General features: G+C 59.9%; 1 protein-coding gene and 1 pseudogene across 1 annotated transcript; both read right to left on the minus strand.

Moving 5' to 3' along the window:
- Positions 1–1,432: 1,432 nt before the first annotated feature.
- On the minus strand, positions 1,433–10,220 carry LOC119091365 (nuclear factor NF-kappa-B p100 subunit). Its single transcript, XM_037214120.1, has 8 exons — positions 10,195–10,220; positions 9,219–9,342; positions 8,385–8,598; positions 7,062–7,231; positions 6,336–6,596; positions 5,739–5,958; positions 4,063–4,214; positions 1,433–3,514 (listed from the first exon to the last, which is right to left on the minus strand). Exons 1-8 carry the CDS (start codon positions 10,215–10,217, stop codon positions 3,416–3,418), a joined length of 1,263 nt encoding a protein of 420 aa, XP_037070015.1. The 5' UTR covers positions 10,218–10,220; the 3' UTR covers positions 1,433–3,415.
- A 10-nt stretch (positions 10,221–10,230) lies between these two features.
- The window catches only part of LOC119092220 (transcription factor p65-like), an 89,025-nt pseudogene continuing 82,520 nt past the window's right edge, over positions 10,231–16,735 (minus strand).

Consider the following 16,735-nt stretch of genomic DNA (forward strand, 5'->3'; position numbering starts at 1 on the left):
GCAGGCTTGACTCTGACTCAAGCCAAAGTCGGTAACAAGGCTGAGTGCGACAAGCCATGGGTTCAATTCGATGCATGAGTGAATCCCCGTGCAAAGGCTTCGCACCGCACGAGGCAGGCGCGGCCTCGTGGAGCGTGATGCCATTCGACCGGTCCTGGCGCCCGACTGCAGGGGCGGGTCCAGGAAACCTGCTGTCGGAGCACAACTGCGAGGAGCATCGGCTCGAGTTGTTTCTAAGGGCACTTGGCCGCGGTTGAGAACCTTATCTGCGCTCGAGACCCTTAGCCGCGCTTGTGTCTCACTTAGCCGCGCCCGAGACACTTAGCCGCGCTTGAACGTCTCACTTAGCCGCGCTTGAGAGTCTTACTTAGCCGCGCTTGAACTTCCAGATAGCTCTTGGACTGTCATGGGTGAACGATCTGCCGGAGAGCTACATATGGTGTGCCTGCGCGCTTTTTACCGACACATCTGGAGAACCGTTCTTTGGGCTCTTCTGTCATGCCGATCGCCTTCCCTTTGTCCAAAAGTTAGAACGGTATAACCATCACAAACTTTTTTGTCGAAAGCTCAACGCAGCCCGCGTTGCCAGCATTTGTTTTTGGTAGTGTTTTACGTGTTGTGCGGTTTGTTTTATGCGTTAAACTCCCTGGCTGTGACCCTTTTTACTTATCCCCCGACGTCATCACAAGCGTTTTTCCGTGGGACTTTCCAGAAGACAGTCACACGGAGTGCTCACACGGAGTGTGCTGTCGGTGGCTCGCTGTACTTGAGATCGGGGCTCTGAGGGCCCGGCAGCCGATGCCGGAGATCGGGGCTCTGGGGGCACGGCAGGATGACGGCGCAGCTGATGAGCGGTGGTTGCCATGCATCGCGACCGGGCAGACTATTGTGAAGGAGAGCGCGCGCGCCCGGAGAGGCTTTGGAACTTTACGTCAGGTTGGAACTTGATGTTGTTACGCGATGCCTACACGTAAATAATCGCATCTGCCAGATAACTCGCAAGCTAGATCAATATTTCAGCGGGCACATGATCAAGAGAAAGCTTATACCTCAAGTAGAGCTCTGAAATTGCTCCTTTTATCAGACTAACGTCGAGTGAGCTATAGCCTTAGGGGAAGTCTGACAGGTCACCCCAGGGGATTTCATTCACTTCGGCGAGCGGTGTGATCAGCACAGAACAATCGGCGTGGGAAAGGTGCTCACATGGTGCCGTCAAAGGTGTCATCAGACTAGCGTTACACGATTGAATCATTCCCATGATCGGCGCTTTGCCTCATGCTTTGGTCTCATTACGCCGTGTCCTCGCTTGATGCGGCTAGCGATGAACGCGACCGTGTGCCTCACTCCGGCGAGAACGGGCTCGTGTACGAGAACGTGCCGTGACGAGGCCCGCGATGAGCGAAGGCGTGTGCTTCACTCCGGTGAGAACAGATTCGTGTACGAGAACGTGTATTAGCCGATACGGGCGCGCCACAGGTCGTCACGTGTCCAACGGCACACGCGGCACGACGAGACCTTAGGTGGCCGGCGCAGCCGCGGCCGGGCCACCGACGGCCAACACTAAACCTACTCATCACGCGCACTTGCAAACACTCACAGCGCTGCTCCACCAGCCCCGCCCGGGCCGCGGCGACGAACGAGACGCGCGCGTGACAACAGTAGCGCTTCGCCGTGCGCATCCCGCCCCGTCGCTGGGGGCTGGTCTACCACGCGAAGCGAACCCGTCAGAACTGGCAACACCACCACCGCGTGGTTCGGCCTCTGAGCCGTCAGCGCCTCTGGCGTCTGAGCCGTCAGCGCTTCTGCGTCTGAGCGCCGGCGCCGTCAGCCGGCCGGCGGCGCGGATCCGTTTCTCTCCCGTTAGAGCACCCGCCGTCAGGATTTTGCGCCGGAGTCCGAGTGGCTCGATGGTGGCGCCGGTCGGCTCCATCGAGCACTGCCAGCCCGCGGGACAGGTGACGCCACCTAAGGACCTAGCGGCGTTGCACAGCGACGAGGTGCGCTCGGCTGCACAAGCGCTCAGCTGCCGCTGTGACCCGCAATTTTGGTAGACATTCTACAGTTCCCGGTATTCTGCTGGCCTATGGGATAAAAGGTGTATGTTTTCAGGTTGTTTTCGTAAGATTGTGGACTCAACCGCACTGTTCCGCCGGAGGTGTTTGAGAAAATAAACGGCGCTAGCCAAACCGCCCCCCCCCCCCGAGCCAAATAAAGCACAGTCTGCAAACACCAATGTGACAATGGGACAACTATCATCGATGGAAAACGGCCGTTCACACGAGGACAAAAGCGAAGGCGGTCACATCTCGGCACCGTCCGAGAGACCGGCCGAGGTCGGCGCACTTCTCCACAACTACATTTATCCGCGCGACACAGGGCTGTGCAGAGGCGCAGCCATGGGCGGACGGACGGCTACGACGACACGAGTCACTCCGCTAAAACGCCAACAGAGCTCACGATCGCCATAACCTGAAAAATGCCGACGAACACGTGCAAATTAACAAACGTAACCGGTTTAGACTGCCAACAAGAGCCAGGACCGACAAGTGGTGAAAACCTCCGTCGGGATTTTTTTTTAAAGTGGATACTCGGCATTCAGGGCCGTCAGCTACCCAGTGGGAGCCGGAGAAACGTCGAGCGATGAACGGCCGCCGCCCCCCCCCCCTCCCCCCTCTCCTTCTCCTTCTCCTTCTCCTCCTCTCTTCCCTGGAGGTGCCGCGGCGCCAGCCTCGCTCTACTGCCGCAGCGTTCAGCGCCAAAGCCAGAGCCCCATCCCGCCACCCAAGCGCAGCGACGGCCCGGCGGGAGCGCGACCTCTGGCGGCGGCAGCAACGAGCCACCGCGTTCGGCGATGCGATACGGCGGCTTGACTTCGGACACGTCAGCCGCAGCACGAGAGCCGAGGCGGGCCTCGGCGACCGGCGGCGGCGAGTGGGAGGCGGAGCCCGCGGCGTCTGCCGCGACATGACCAACTACGTTTCTTAAACTAAACACGCACGAACACGCCTTAACTAAACGTTTGATTTTAACTTGAACGGGCCCGGTCGGGCTGCTGTCACATCAATAGGTCACGGGGCGCCTCGCCGTCAGGGGGGGGGGGGGGGTGTGGACACGACCATCTCCCCCTCAATCACAAACTACCCAGTCCCGCCACGTCGACCACAGAGCTTCGCTCACGTGCGCACCTCCCAGTGCCAGCCGGTGGGCGGAGCCACAGACATCGGGTCCAATCCAGCGCGTCACGAAACAGCTGGCGGCGTGACGCAACCTCAGACCTCACATCACACGTCCAATCATGCGCGCCGGCCGCATGCGTCTGCCAATGAAGCCGCTCACGCGCTGCTGACGTCACGTCCATGCACCAATCGCGCGCCGCGGTCGTCCGCCGGCCAATAGGACGTGAAGTCGTCGGCGACTACTGGCCGGCATGATCGCGCACGATGCGGTGCGCCTCGTCTTGCCCCAGGATCTGCAGCACCTTGGCCAGGTACTCCAACGACAGGTTGTCGTACTTCTGCAACACGACCGAACGCGCCTGACGTCAGACCATGCGATGACGTCAGACTATGCTATGATCACAGACTGTCAAACAACCAGTGAAACGATCCGCACCACACACTTTTTAGCAGCATCGATCAATCCTACTCCTGAATAGTCTGAAAACCTATTATGCTCTCATGCTTGCACACGCCAACTTTAAAACGATCAAACTTGTAAACCGTCACTGACCGACTCATGACGCAGGACCCACGTGGAGTAGCGCCTCTGGCGAATTGTTACAGATGACTGTGTGCTGAATTATTGACAGCTCGATCACTTAGCGCCACATAATCCAGCGCGATCTCACAGACTGCACATCTTATAAAAAAACGAAATCCAAATCGATCACAGTCTGATGATTCCAAGTCATTCTAAATGACTGCATTTCACACACACACACACACACACACACACACACACACACACACACACACACACACACACACACACACACACACACACACACACACACACAAAACAACACGCTCACAGTTTTCACAGGACACACGAAGTCACACTGACCTTCACGCAGCGCAGTATATGGGCGGTGGGGCTGGCCCGCTGCTCCAGCGCCGAGACGTCTAGCTCGAGCACCTGGGCCAGCTCGCGCCACGCCTTGTCCGGTCCGTCCAGAATGGCGACCAGCCGGCGCTCGGCAGACTCCGGCAGGCAGCCTGCGCCGCCGGCGATGTCAGGGGCAACCCGGCCACCGGCGGGGACACACATGACACGGGGGCAACACAGCCACCAGCAGGGCACATGCGACAATGGCAACGGAGCTGCCAGTGGCACGAGACATGGCACGGAGTAACCGATCAGTCAGTGAGACTACACATGGACGACATGGCTGTCAGTGAGTGAGGGTAGGAGTGGCCATGACGGAGGGGCAACAGGGATGTTAGCAGGGACAGACCTGGCGCAGGGGCAATGTTACCTCCCGCGAGGTCACCACGGCGCAGAAACCACAGAGCTACCGGCATAACACGGGGGCAACCAATGATGTAAGGTGGACATAAAACGGCGGCACACCGCGGTCAGCGGGGCAGACACGCCACGGGGACGGCTCCCAGCGGGGTAGACACGCCACGGGGACGGCTCCCAGCGGGGTAGACACGCCACGGGGACGGCTCCCAGCGGGGCAGACACGCCACGGGGACGGCTCCCAGCGGGGTAGACACGCCACGGGGACGGGTACCGGCGGGGTAGACACGCCACGGGGACAGGTGCCAGCGGGGTAGACACGCCACGGGGACGGCTCCCAGCGGGGTAGACACGCCACGGGGACGGCTCCCAGCGGGGTAGACACGCCACGGGGACGGCTCCCAGCGGGGTAGACACGCCACGGGGACGGCTCCCAGCGGGGTAGACACGCCACGGGGACGGCTCCCAGCGGGGTAGACACGCCACGGGGACGGCTCCCAGCGGGGTAGACACGCCACGGGGACGGCTCCCAGCGGGGTAGACACGCCACGGGGACGGGTACCAGCGGGGTAGACACGCCACGGGGACGGCTCCCAGCGGGGTAGACACGTCACGGGGACGGCTCCCAGCGGGGTAGACACGCCACGGGGACGGCTCCCAGCGGGGTAGACACGCCACGGGGACGGCTCCCAGCGGGGTAGACACGCCACGGGGACGGGTACCGGCGGGGTAGACACGCCACGGGGACGGGTACCAGCGGGGTAGACACGCCACGGGGACGGGTGCCAGCGGGGTAGACACGCCACGGGGACGGCTCCCAGCGGGGTAGACACGCCACGGGGACGGGTACCAGCGGGGTAGACACGCCACGGGGACGGGTACCAGCGGGGTAGACACGCCAAGGGGACGGCTCCCAGCGGGGTAGACACGCCACGGGGACGGCTCCCAGCGGGGTAGACACGCCAAGGGGACATGTGCCAGCGGGGCAGCACAGCACAGCACAGCACAGCATGGGGGCTGCATCACTGCCATTGGCACAGGGGAACATGTGTCGGTGAGAAGGGAGCACGGCACACGGTACCGGGTGTGTCAGTTTCAAGGCAGGGCAGAATTCAAACAGGGAACGCACCTCAGCGAGGAGAAAAGCCGCGGATCGGTCCGCCAATACCGTCGTCCTCCCGGCGAGGTCTATCCACACAATGGAGCCCGTCCTGACCCGCCTCCCCGTACCCTCCGGACGGGGGAGGGGGGGGGGGGGGGAGGGGAAGAGGACGCACCTGGGGAGCGGGGGTGCGGCTCGGCCGCTGGCGCCACGTCCGAGGCGGAGGTGAGCTCCTGCGTGATGCCCAGGCCCGAGTCCATGCCGCTGTCCATGGCGCCCTTCTTGGCCACGGCCGCCGGCACCGCGGCGGCGGCGGCGGCGACGGGCGCGGCGGCGGCGGCGGCCTCGACCTCCGGGCTCGCGGCGCGCACTCTCCCGAGCAGGATCTGCTCCAGCTGGCGAGCGGAGCCGAGCGGAGCCGTCAGCAGCGGAGCCGAGACGGCGGCCCCGTGAGCGGCCGGCCAGCAGCCGGCTAATTGTCACCAGCGACGCCACGGTCGCGTTTCGTTTTCGAGAACAACGCCACAGCAAGATGTGAGCGAGTCCGCCATGAAAAACGGCCACACCCGCAGTCACGTGACTCGGTCACGCACAGGTCACGGTCACAGTCACGGTCAAGCGACGGTTAGGCAGACATTCGTAGTCACGGTCACGGTAGAGCGACGGTTCGTCAGACATTCGTAGTCACGGTCACGGTCACGCACCACCCCAGGCTGTGGGCACACATCTTCCCAGAGCCACAGAGCGAGGGCTGACACCAAGGCGGCCGAACCTGCGAGTCTCCGGCCATCTCGGCGTAGAGGAAGGCGTCCAGCCGCGGCGCGCTCTCCTCCGCCTCGTCGGTCTCCCTCTCGCCTGCCTCGTCCTCCTCGCTCTCCGTGCCCGAGCCGGCCGGGATCTGGCGCTCCACGCTCTGGCGGCGTGGGTCGGCACCGGCGCTTATCAGGAGCGCCACCAGGCGGCGGTCGCCCAGCTTGCAGGCGATGTGCAGCGGCGTGACGTCAGCGAAGGTCAGCGCGTCAACGGCGGCGCCCTGCCGGCGGGGTCGACGGGTCAGAGGAGGGCCAGGGGTCACGGGTGAAAAGGTCGGGGCGAAGAGTCACGGGATCAGGGGCGGGGTGAGGACCGCAGGGTCAGAGCGTTGGCCAAGGGTCACGGGCGATGGCACGTGGTGCAGCGCCAGTATACGAATATCTCAGGATGGAACACAAACAGCATTAGACAACACACCATATGCGCACGCCGAAAAAGCAACGCACGTGTACGATGTGATTTGCGGCAACAGAGCACGCACAAACATTCACCATCTGCCAGCTGCCAGCCCAGGACGGATAGCCAGCCCAGCCAGCGGACACCTGGCGCCTCGTCAATCAGCAGCATCGCCAAGCGCATCACCACCATCAACATCATCGACAGTGACACCGTGACCACCACGAGCGGCGCTGCGTGGACGCTGCGTCAGCTAGTGCGACGGAGCCGCGCCGCGCCGGCCGCCTACCCTGTCCAGCAGCAGGCGGCACATGTCCGGGTTGCGCGCCTCCACGGCCATGTGCAGTGGCGAGCGACCCTCGGTGTCGTCGGGGGCGGCCACGTCGGCGCCGTCCTGGCAGAGCAGCCGCACCGACTCCGCCCGGCCGGCCTGTACGGCCACGTGCAGCGGGCTCAGACCTGCCGGCCAGCCGCTCAGGTTAGCTGAGGTCACCTGAGTCTGCTCGGGTCACCTGAGGTCACCTGAGGTCAGCTTCGGTCAAATGAGGTCCGCTCAGGTTAGCTGAGGTCACCTGAGTCTGCTCAAATCATCTGAGGTCACCTGAGGTCAGCTTCGGTCAAATGAGGTCCGCTCAGGTCAGCTGAGGTCAGCTGAGGTCGCCTCAGATCAGCTGAGGTCACCTGAGGTCCGCTCAGGTCATCTGAAGTTACCTGAAGTCAGCTCAGGTCAGCTGTGGTCACCTGAGGTCAGCGCAGGTCAGCTGAGGTTACCTTTGATCACCTGAGGTCAACTAAGGTTATCTCAGGGCAGCTCAGACCATTTGAGGTCATCTGACGTTAACTCAGGTCAGACGTTAATCAGGTCAGACGGGGTTAACTCAGGTCAGAGGAGGTCAACTCAGGTCAGATGAAGTCAGATCAGTCAACAACAGAACAATGGCTTCAGCAGGCCTGGGTCCGATAGGACGACCCGGCCAAGAGCACCAACCATATCACCGGAACGGCAGGGACCAGCGCGGCCGCCAGCGCCAGGCCGCTGGCGCCGGGCTCCCAGCCCCAGCTTCATCTCATACCACAGAGCTGACACAGCCCGCAGCCAGCCACCTACCCCGGTGATTGATCTGCTGCAGTATGCTAGCCTGCCACCTACCCTGGTAATTGGTCTGCTGCAGTATGCTAGCCTGCCACCTACCCTAGTAGTTGGTCTGCTGCAGTATGCTAGCCTGCCACCTACCCTGGTAGTTGGTCTGCTGCAGTATGCTAGCCTGCCACCTACCCTGGTAGTTGGTCTGCTGCAGTATGCTAGCCTGCCACCTACCCTGGTAATTGGTCTGCTGCAGTATGCTAGCCTGCCACCTACCCTGGTAGTTTGTCTGCTGCAGTATGCTAGCCTGCCACCTACCCTGGTAATTGGTCTGCTGCAGTATGCTAGCCTGCCACCTACCCTAGTAGTTGGTCTGCTGCAGTATGCTAGCCTGCCACCTACCCTGGTAGTTGGTCTGCTGCAGTATGCTAGCCTGCCACCTACCCTGGTAATTGGTCTGCTGCAGTATGCTAGTCTGCCACCTACCCTGGTAGTTTGTCTGCTGCAGTATGCTAGCCAGCCACCTACCCTGGTAATTGGTCTGCTGCAGGATGCGCTGCGCGCTGCCGTCGGCCCCCAGCCGCTGCAGCAGCAGGCGCAGCACGGGAGCGCTGCCCACCTGAGCCGCCAGGTGGAGGGCCGTGTTTCCAGCCCGGTCCACCAGGTGGCTCTGGGCGCCGGCCTCCAGGAGCAGGCCCGCACAGGCGGCATCGCCGGCCAGCGTGGCCACGTGCAGCGGCGTCTGCGAGAACGGCCGGGCCGGAGGTCAGCCGAGTCCCGCTGGTGACGTGTGCTCACGTGGTCACAGAGAACCGGCCGGCATACGGCGGCGCTGCCGTAATAGAACTGACATGGCACATTGGTGCCAGACGCAGGGCGATATTGGCCCGAACTGTCGTGATTTTATACATACATACATCATATGTCAAGATGATAACAGTTCCCCGACTTGCAATAGGGAAATGGAGCACTGCAATAGGCTAAGCGGTAGAGCTGTGACCCACCAAATATCCCGCAGTGGGCGTGTGACACACCCCGCGGACCACGTGAGAACTATGACCCACCTGGCGGCCCATGTAAGAACTATGACCCACCCCGCGGCCCATGTAAGAACTATGACCCACCCCGCGGCCCATGTAAGAACTATGACCCACCTGACGGCCCACGTGAGAACTGACCACCCCCGCAGCCCACGTAAGAACTCTGACCTACCTGGTGGCCCACATGAGAACTATGACCCACCTGACGGCCCACGTGAGAACTATGACACACCCCGCAGCCCACGTAAGAACTCTGACCTACCTGGTGGCCCACATGAGAACTATGACCCACCTGGCGGCCCACGTGAGAACTATGACCCACCTGGCGGTCGGCGTTGGGACTGTTGATCATGGCGGCTCGCAGCTCAGGAGGCACCCCCGATATGGCCTCCAGGAGGCTGGCCATGGCCTTCGACCGGCGGAACATGGCCGCCACGTGCAGCACGCTGGGTGAGGTGGGCCGTGTCAGTTGCGGGCAGCGACGGCGTCTGCCATCCAGCCGCTCACGGGGGATACGACACCACATGGACGGCAAAGCAGCACAGCCTCGCGGAGGTACGTTGGTTTGTCCCAGAAAAAGAGTGGTGAAATCTCAAGTGGACGCCAATGCTCGCCACGGTCGTAACGAGAGTTTGTCGTAGGCGTTGGTAAGACGTGGGAGCGGAGAATGGCCCCTCAGGCTCTCTCTTCATGAACATACGCCTATGCAGTTCTACCAATGTCCACACATGCTCTCAACAACCCTCGATGGATACAGGTTTTCACGGTAGCGCCCATGCTACCCAACACCAGGCTGAGGAATACTGCTCTCCATAGCGCGCACACTCTCAGTTCCCGTAGAGCATCGTTATCCACGCAGCTCACTGACGCCAACACACCCCTCCACCGTCCGTCACGTCAACCCCCCCCCCCCCCCTGCCGCCCCCTCACGTCCACACACCCTCTCCACTTCCCGTCACGTCCACACACCCTCTCCACTTCCCGTCACGTCCACACACCCTCTCCACTTCCCGTCACGTCCACACACCCTCTCCACCGCCCCGTCACGTCCATGACAGACATGCAATAGTCGAGTCATGCGTGTGGGGGCCATGCCACAGTCGAATCTCTTTTATAAAAGGGCGCACGCCGCACGCACCACGTCCCTGTTCTCGAACAACAGCGGCTGCATGTCACATGTCAGCCGCCAGGGGCCATGGCCCAAACGGGATGAGAACTTACGCCCTCTACGTGGGAGTCCGACACGCTAACCCCTCGGCTAATGTCTGTGTCAGGGCGTCGTGTCAAGGTTCACTCACTTGTCGCCGTCCAGGTTCTCCATGCCGACCAGGACAACGGTAGTTCTCCAGAAGGAAGTTCTCTTCTCCGGTCGCCGCGAACAGGTACAGACTGTTGGCGTTGGTGTAGGCCAGCTGTGGACGTAGACACAGGCTGGTGACGAGGACACCGAGAACTCGGAGTCTGAGAACACGGAGACTGAGAACACAGAGACTGAGAACACGGAGACTGAGAATACGGATACTGAAAACACGGAGACTGAGAACATGGAGACTGAAAACACGGCGACTGAAAACACCGAGACCAAGACTACGGAAACTGAGAACACGGACACTGAACACAAGGAGACTGAGACCACGGGGACTGAGAACACGGTCATTAAGAACAGAGACTGAGAATACCGAGATTGAAAATAGATACTGAAAACACGGATAACGAGAACACAGATGACAAGAAAAGAAAGGCCAAGACCACAGCTGACGGCTGTGGGCGCAGACACAGGTTGGTGACACGGACACTGAGAGCACAGAAACTGAAAACACGACCGCCGGCTGTGAGCGCAGACACAGAGACTGGGCACACGGGGCACCCGCTGAGGACGCCTGCCGGACAGCTGACACGCCGGCTGACCAGCCGAAGCGAGAGACTGACGCTACCTGCTGTAGCTCCTCAGGCCCAGCGCCACCTGACCTCAGGTCGGGCCACACCCACCTTGACCTCGGGGCGGCTGGTGTCGGCGGCGCGAGGCAGCGGTGCCGCCTCCGGCTGCAACTGCAGCTTGTCCATCTCCTCGGCCAGCTGGTCGGCCGCCGGCGCCGAGTCGGCCTCCACCGTGCCGAGGCCGCGCACCACTGCAACAGAGTCGATGACATGGAAGTCGCCCAGCAGTGTCTTCTTCCTTTTTTTCTATTTTTCTCGTTCCAACGTTTTTCAGACGTTGAACTGGGTAAAGGCCGCACCAGCCCCACGACACTGGTGCTGAAAGCGCACTGCGCCACCGGCGCTGGCAAAGCTCTGTGACACTGGTGCTGACAACGCACTGTGACATGACAACGCACTGAGACAGGAAGGTGTGAACTTCACCCGAAGCGGCCACCGCAACCGCGCTGGAGAAACGGCATAGTACGACGCCATCGGACGTTTTGGGTTATCTACTGCACGCGAGAGAGAGCGAGTGAGTGAGCGAGAGAGCGAGAGAGCGAGAAAGAGCGAGAAAGAGCGAGAAAGAGCGAGAGAGAAAGTGAGCGAGCGAGAGAGCGAGGGAGAAAGAGAGCGACAGAGCGAGATGGCGAGGGGGCGAAACAGTGTGTCTTATGTGAAAAGCGAACCTCCGACACAACAATCAGTACACCCTGAGAGATGCACTGCCACCTTGCGCCCCTGTGACGTAAGACGAACCAACCGGCGGTGCCCCCCTCCCTCCCCCAGGTGCGTACCGCCGCGGGGGGCGTGGTTCCGGCGAGGTGGCTGGGGACAGCTGTCATCCATGATGCCTGGTGGCAGCGCGTTCAAAAATTCCTGAAGCTGAAACGAGGAAGACGCTCAGCCGGCAGCTAACGGCAGAGCGAGCATTCACAAATGACGTCACTGGTATCTTACTGGCACCGGCTTTGAACAGGCAAACTAACATGTATGATGTATGTATGAACTAACATGTATGTATAACATGTATGTACGAGCTAACACGTAAGGCGGCGTCCGTCAGCCTGCTGATGTCAGCATTGATCGTTAACAAACTATCCTTATTATATGTGGGAATACCCAACAGCCATACATCATTGAGCACCAATAGCCCAATCACCCGACTGCAAATGACGTCACTGAGGTGTTGTGCCACAATAATGGCACCTTGCATTCATTACGCGGGTAAAACGACCTCCGAACTTATACCACAGATCAACTCCCCCGACTCCTGGCATCGATGCAAGGCTCACTAACTCCACGTCTGTACCTGGGACAGACGGGGTTGAACCAAACCGACTGAAACCACCAGACGTTTGCATCACAGCTGCTTGAACCATGGGCACCCGTGGAAAAATGCGACCTTACCTGCGCTCCCGAGAGGATCTGCAAACGGAGGAGACGGTCAGTAACATGACCGCGAGTCTATCTACATCGCATTAAACAAGTCGCTGGCAAGCGGTGACCATACGTCATCGACGCTAGCCTTACTGAATCACTCGTCTCCGATATGAGTCGTTTACAGCGTGCAACGTGCGCGCATGGGCAGCGTGCCGAGACGGCCACGCCCTTGCAGACGGCAGGCACACGCAACGCAAGAGAACTCTCATAACCGCAGCCGTGGAACACGCGCCAGAAAATGGCCATCAATAGACTGGATACTACACACTGTGAGTCATCAGTGGGCCAACAGTCCAAATACACTGACCATCAATGGCAATCAATGACCATCAATGACCATCAATGGCATTAGACACTGTGAGACACAAGAAGCAGGTTCCCAGCAAGTGCCAAGACGGAGAAGACCACAACGGCGGTCCCGCCTCCCCCCCCCCCCCCCCTGCCACCTCCCAAAGTACTCACGCCATCCAGAACCCCTTCCTGAAAAGGACAAAGCACGGGTCAGTAACACTTCACGAATGCTCTCTGTCGCACGTGCCGTGCATGTACGTAGCCGAAGACACACCGAGGTGGCGCGGGTGTCGCATCCCCACATGAAACAGATCTGGACACTTGTGCGTAAGCTTTGCATACGCTTTGACCAGTGCTGTTAGATAATCTGCACTGCGCCTCTCCCCGTCCCCCGCCCCGCCCGGCCTCGAGAAAACCCCACATACGCGCCTCCACCCACGCACCCTCCAGACGGGAACTCCCAGCCAGCCAATGCCAATGCAATGCCAATGCTAACGCCAATGTATGAACATTACCCGCTGAACAATGACAATACAAAATGGCAAAAGTGGCGACAGTGACAATGACTATGCATTGACGCAGCCTTTCACGAGTCATTGACAAGTGTTCGACACGCTACGCCATCGACGCTGGCTTTGCTGGCCCATTCGCCCGTCACATCAGCCCTTTAACAGAGTGTATTCGCCCGTCACATTAGCCCATTAGCCCTTTAACAGCGCGCGTATGTCACCTGCCGTATCAACTACAACACAGTGGTTGGCAGGGACATGCAAAACAACAAGAAAACAGCTCTAACGAGCCGTAGTGTCCGCTTCAGGAAATGGCCACCAGTGCAGTGGATACTGCGCGAAGCGATCAACAACAGCAGCAGCTCTCAATAGTGGCACGGCAGGGCACACACTGGGGACGTTATGGGGGTGTCCTGGGTGCGTTATGGGCGTGCACTGGGGACGTTATGGGGGCGCAATGGGGACGTTATGAGAGTACTGAGCACGTTACGGGAAAGTGCTGGGGACGTTATGAGGATGTACTGGGGACGTTGTGGGGTGCATTGGGGACCTTACGGGGTGTATTGGGGACATTACGGGGGTGTGCTAGGGGTGCTATGGGTGTACTGGGGACGTTACGGGACGCACTGGGGCCGTTATGGGGTGCCCTGGGGGTGTTATGGGCGTGCACTGGGGACGTTGTGAGAGTGTACTGGGGACGTTACGGGTGTGCTGGGGACGTTATGGGGTGTACTGGGGAAGTTATGGGGGCGTACTGGGGACGTTGCGGGGGTGCACTGGGGACGTTACGGGACGTACTGGGGCCGTTATGGGGCGCCCTGGGGGCGTGGCGCCTCTGTGGCCACGCAGCGAGCTCGGACTCACCATCACTTGTTCGCCTGGCACTCCCATGACCGACGCGTCAGGAGCATCCTGCCAAGCACGAGCATGCGCGTGACAACGACCGGCCGACGCCACCCAGCGCCGGGCACAGGGCCCACAGACTACACGGCCACCAGCCATCGACTACAAGGCTCCGTCAGTTTCCGGGCACAGGGCACACAGACTACACGGCCACCAGCCATCGACTACAAGGCTCCGTCAGTTTCCGGGCACAGGGCACACAGACTACACGGCCACCAGCCATCGACTACAAGGCTCCGTCAGTTTCCACAGCCGCGCTCCCATTTCCAATAACACGCCACATAAACGCAGGAGAGTAAAGACAACAAAGACCACATCATGCAGCCTCTCGCACAACGGCAAAACAGCAACAGCAAGCAAACGTGGGCAGCCCAGCCCCCTCCCCCCGCCCCCCAGCCGCGTGTCGCGTCCCACCTCCTAGTAGCGGGAAGCCTCGGTCCCCCCTCCCAGCCGGGTGTTCCGTCCCACCTCCTATTAGCGGGAATCCTCGGTTCCCCCCTCCCTTCTGGGTGTTCCGTCCCACCTCCTATTAGCGTGAAGCCTCTGCCCCCCCCCCCCCAGCCGGGCGTCGCGTCCCACCTCCTATTAGCGGGGAAGCCTCTGCCCCCCCCCCCCCCAGCCGGATGTTCCGTCCCACCTCCTGTTAGCGGAGAAGCCTCTGCCCCCCCCCCCCCCCAGCCGGGCGTCGCGTCCCACCCACCATCGGCCGGAAGCCTCCGTGAGAGGCCATCCTCGGGCTGGTCGTCGACGCCGAGCTCTGCGGCACGGCCAGCGTTGGCACTGTCAGCGGGATCTGCCGGCGTCGGACAGACTGTGAGCCCGCCTACCGGACGCTAACCACCAGCAGCCGCCAGCAGGAGCGGCCATTTTTAAATCGGGGGGGGGGGGGGGCTCATCCCATAATGCTGAGCTTAACTTCCCGCCCCGAAACCTGATTTGTATCCAGATTTTGGGCACCTAAACTGGCGTGTCCGATGTTAAGGATTTATTTTCTTTAAATCAGGCGATAAAAGATTGCTTTCCATCTTACGCTCATGTCAGACTGCAGCTCTGTGAGAACCTTAAAACTGGGGCGTAACCCGCAGCTAACATCCTGATAAGACCGTCCGTCCGACATGGATATGATCACTGGAAATGAACAGTCATTGGTGTTTTAACAAGCACTCAGCTGATGAGGCTATACCGCGTCGCCAGACTGTGATCCGCGCAGCCAGAAAACGAACGCGTGCCGACACTCACATTGTCCAGCATGACGTCCTCCACGCTGTGCGACGTACGAGGGGCGGCGGACGACAGACGCGGGTCGCGATTCGGCAGCAGCGCCTGAGGAGGCGGAAGGAGACGCTGTCGGCCAAGCTGTCCGGGGCGCATCCTCGGCACTAGCCGACTCGACCGCGCGACAATCACACCGGACGCTATGCCCGCTTCTACCCCAGGCCCCGGCCTCAGCCCGCGAAACCTGCGGTATGCTGTGCCCGGTATGGCGTGCGCGGTGTGCCGCGCATGGTGTGCCGTGCATGGTTTGCCGTGCATGATATGCTGTGCACGGTATGCCGTGTCCAGTATGCCGTCCATAGTATGCCGTGTCCGGTATGCCGTCCATGGTATGCCGTGCATGGTGTGCCGTGCATGGTATGCCGTGCATGGTGTGCCGTACCCGGTATGCCGTGCATGGTATGCCGTGCCCATGCCAGGTAAACCATGCTGTGCATGGTATGCCGTGCCCGGTATGCCGTGCATGGTATGCCGTGCCCGGTATGTCGTCTATGGTATGCCATGCATGGTATGCCGTACACGGTATGTCGTGCATGCTATACCGTGCATGGTATGCCGTGTGCGGTGTGCCGTACGGGGCCACTGAGCAGGCAACGGGACAATATCGCGGTAGTGGGATGGGACGGCTACCAGCCCCGGGACGGACAGAAACGCGGAGAAATGTGTTCGGAACGCTGTTCACATCAACACACCATGCACAGCATTCAGACTGCAAACGGATCTTTTCGCATATCACACTGTGGAGTGACTCTCCGTACACTACCAGTACTTTTTCTTCTTTACGCACTCGTTTATTACATCTAAAACAGCAATGCAGGCCGTAGTGATGGAAACAAACAGCATACGTTATAAGGCATGAAGAACTGGATTTTCGATGGTGTATAAGTGCTGTGGTTGAGAATACTGCGCAATAATAATAATATCCATCATTAGGAGCCTTGAGCATGTGTCAAAACCCAGAAACTATTCATCACGCAAACTTTGCGTACAGCACAATTACACCCCTAAAAATGACCTCATTAACACTTTTATTTTCCAGCATATGCTTTAACTGGTCTACGGTACTCAACACAGACATCACAACTGGATCCAATCAGTTCAAATCTCGAATAGTTCAGGAAAAAATGAGGTATGCAAATAAAGAAGACGAGACTGTATGGGGCGCATCGATCTCAGATCATCCCTGCAACCCACATGGTTTGGTCGCACCATAATATTCTCAACGATTACATTGCTGTATCCATTGCAAAGTCTTAACAGCTGGCAAAGCCTGGCCTGCTTTCGTCTAGATTCCAGCGTCTCCAACGCAGCCCAAGAAGCATACCATTTACACCTTGGTGCCTGCCATACTTGCCTTAAACCAGTATCGCTGCCCCCCTCTGAGCTATCTCTGTGCTATGGAATGGACTAAGCGCCCGACATCCGGGTCCTACACGTAACAAGCATACTGCAACATTGGCCTGGCCAAAATATTTTGGTTTCGGTCGGTTTTTTACATTTC

The sequence above is a fragment of the Pollicipes pollicipes genome, unplaced genomic scaffold (assembly GCF_011947565.3).
Source record: "Pollicipes pollicipes isolate AB1234 unplaced genomic scaffold, Ppol_2.1 Scaffold_1600;HRSCAF=1878_pilon_pilon_pilon, whole genome shotgun sequence".
In the NCBI taxonomy this organism is placed as follows: domain Eukaryota; kingdom Metazoa; phylum Arthropoda; class Thecostraca; order Pollicipedomorpha; family Pollicipedidae; genus Pollicipes; species Pollicipes pollicipes.

Excerpts from the sequence above, each read along its gene's own strand:
- LOC119091365 (XM_037214120.1), bottom strand. The coding sequence starts at position 10,217 with ATGGAGAACCTGGACGGCGACAA. Across the intron at positions 9,343-10,194 it reads GAGAACCTGGACGGCGACAA|CGTGCTGCACGTGGCGGCCA; the intron begins GTGAGTGAACCT and ends CACCTCACCCAG. Across the intron at positions 6,597-7,061 it reads GCCGCCTGCTGCTGGACAGG|GGCGCCGCCGTTGACGCGCT; the intron begins GTAGGCGGCCGG and ends CCCCGCCGGCAG.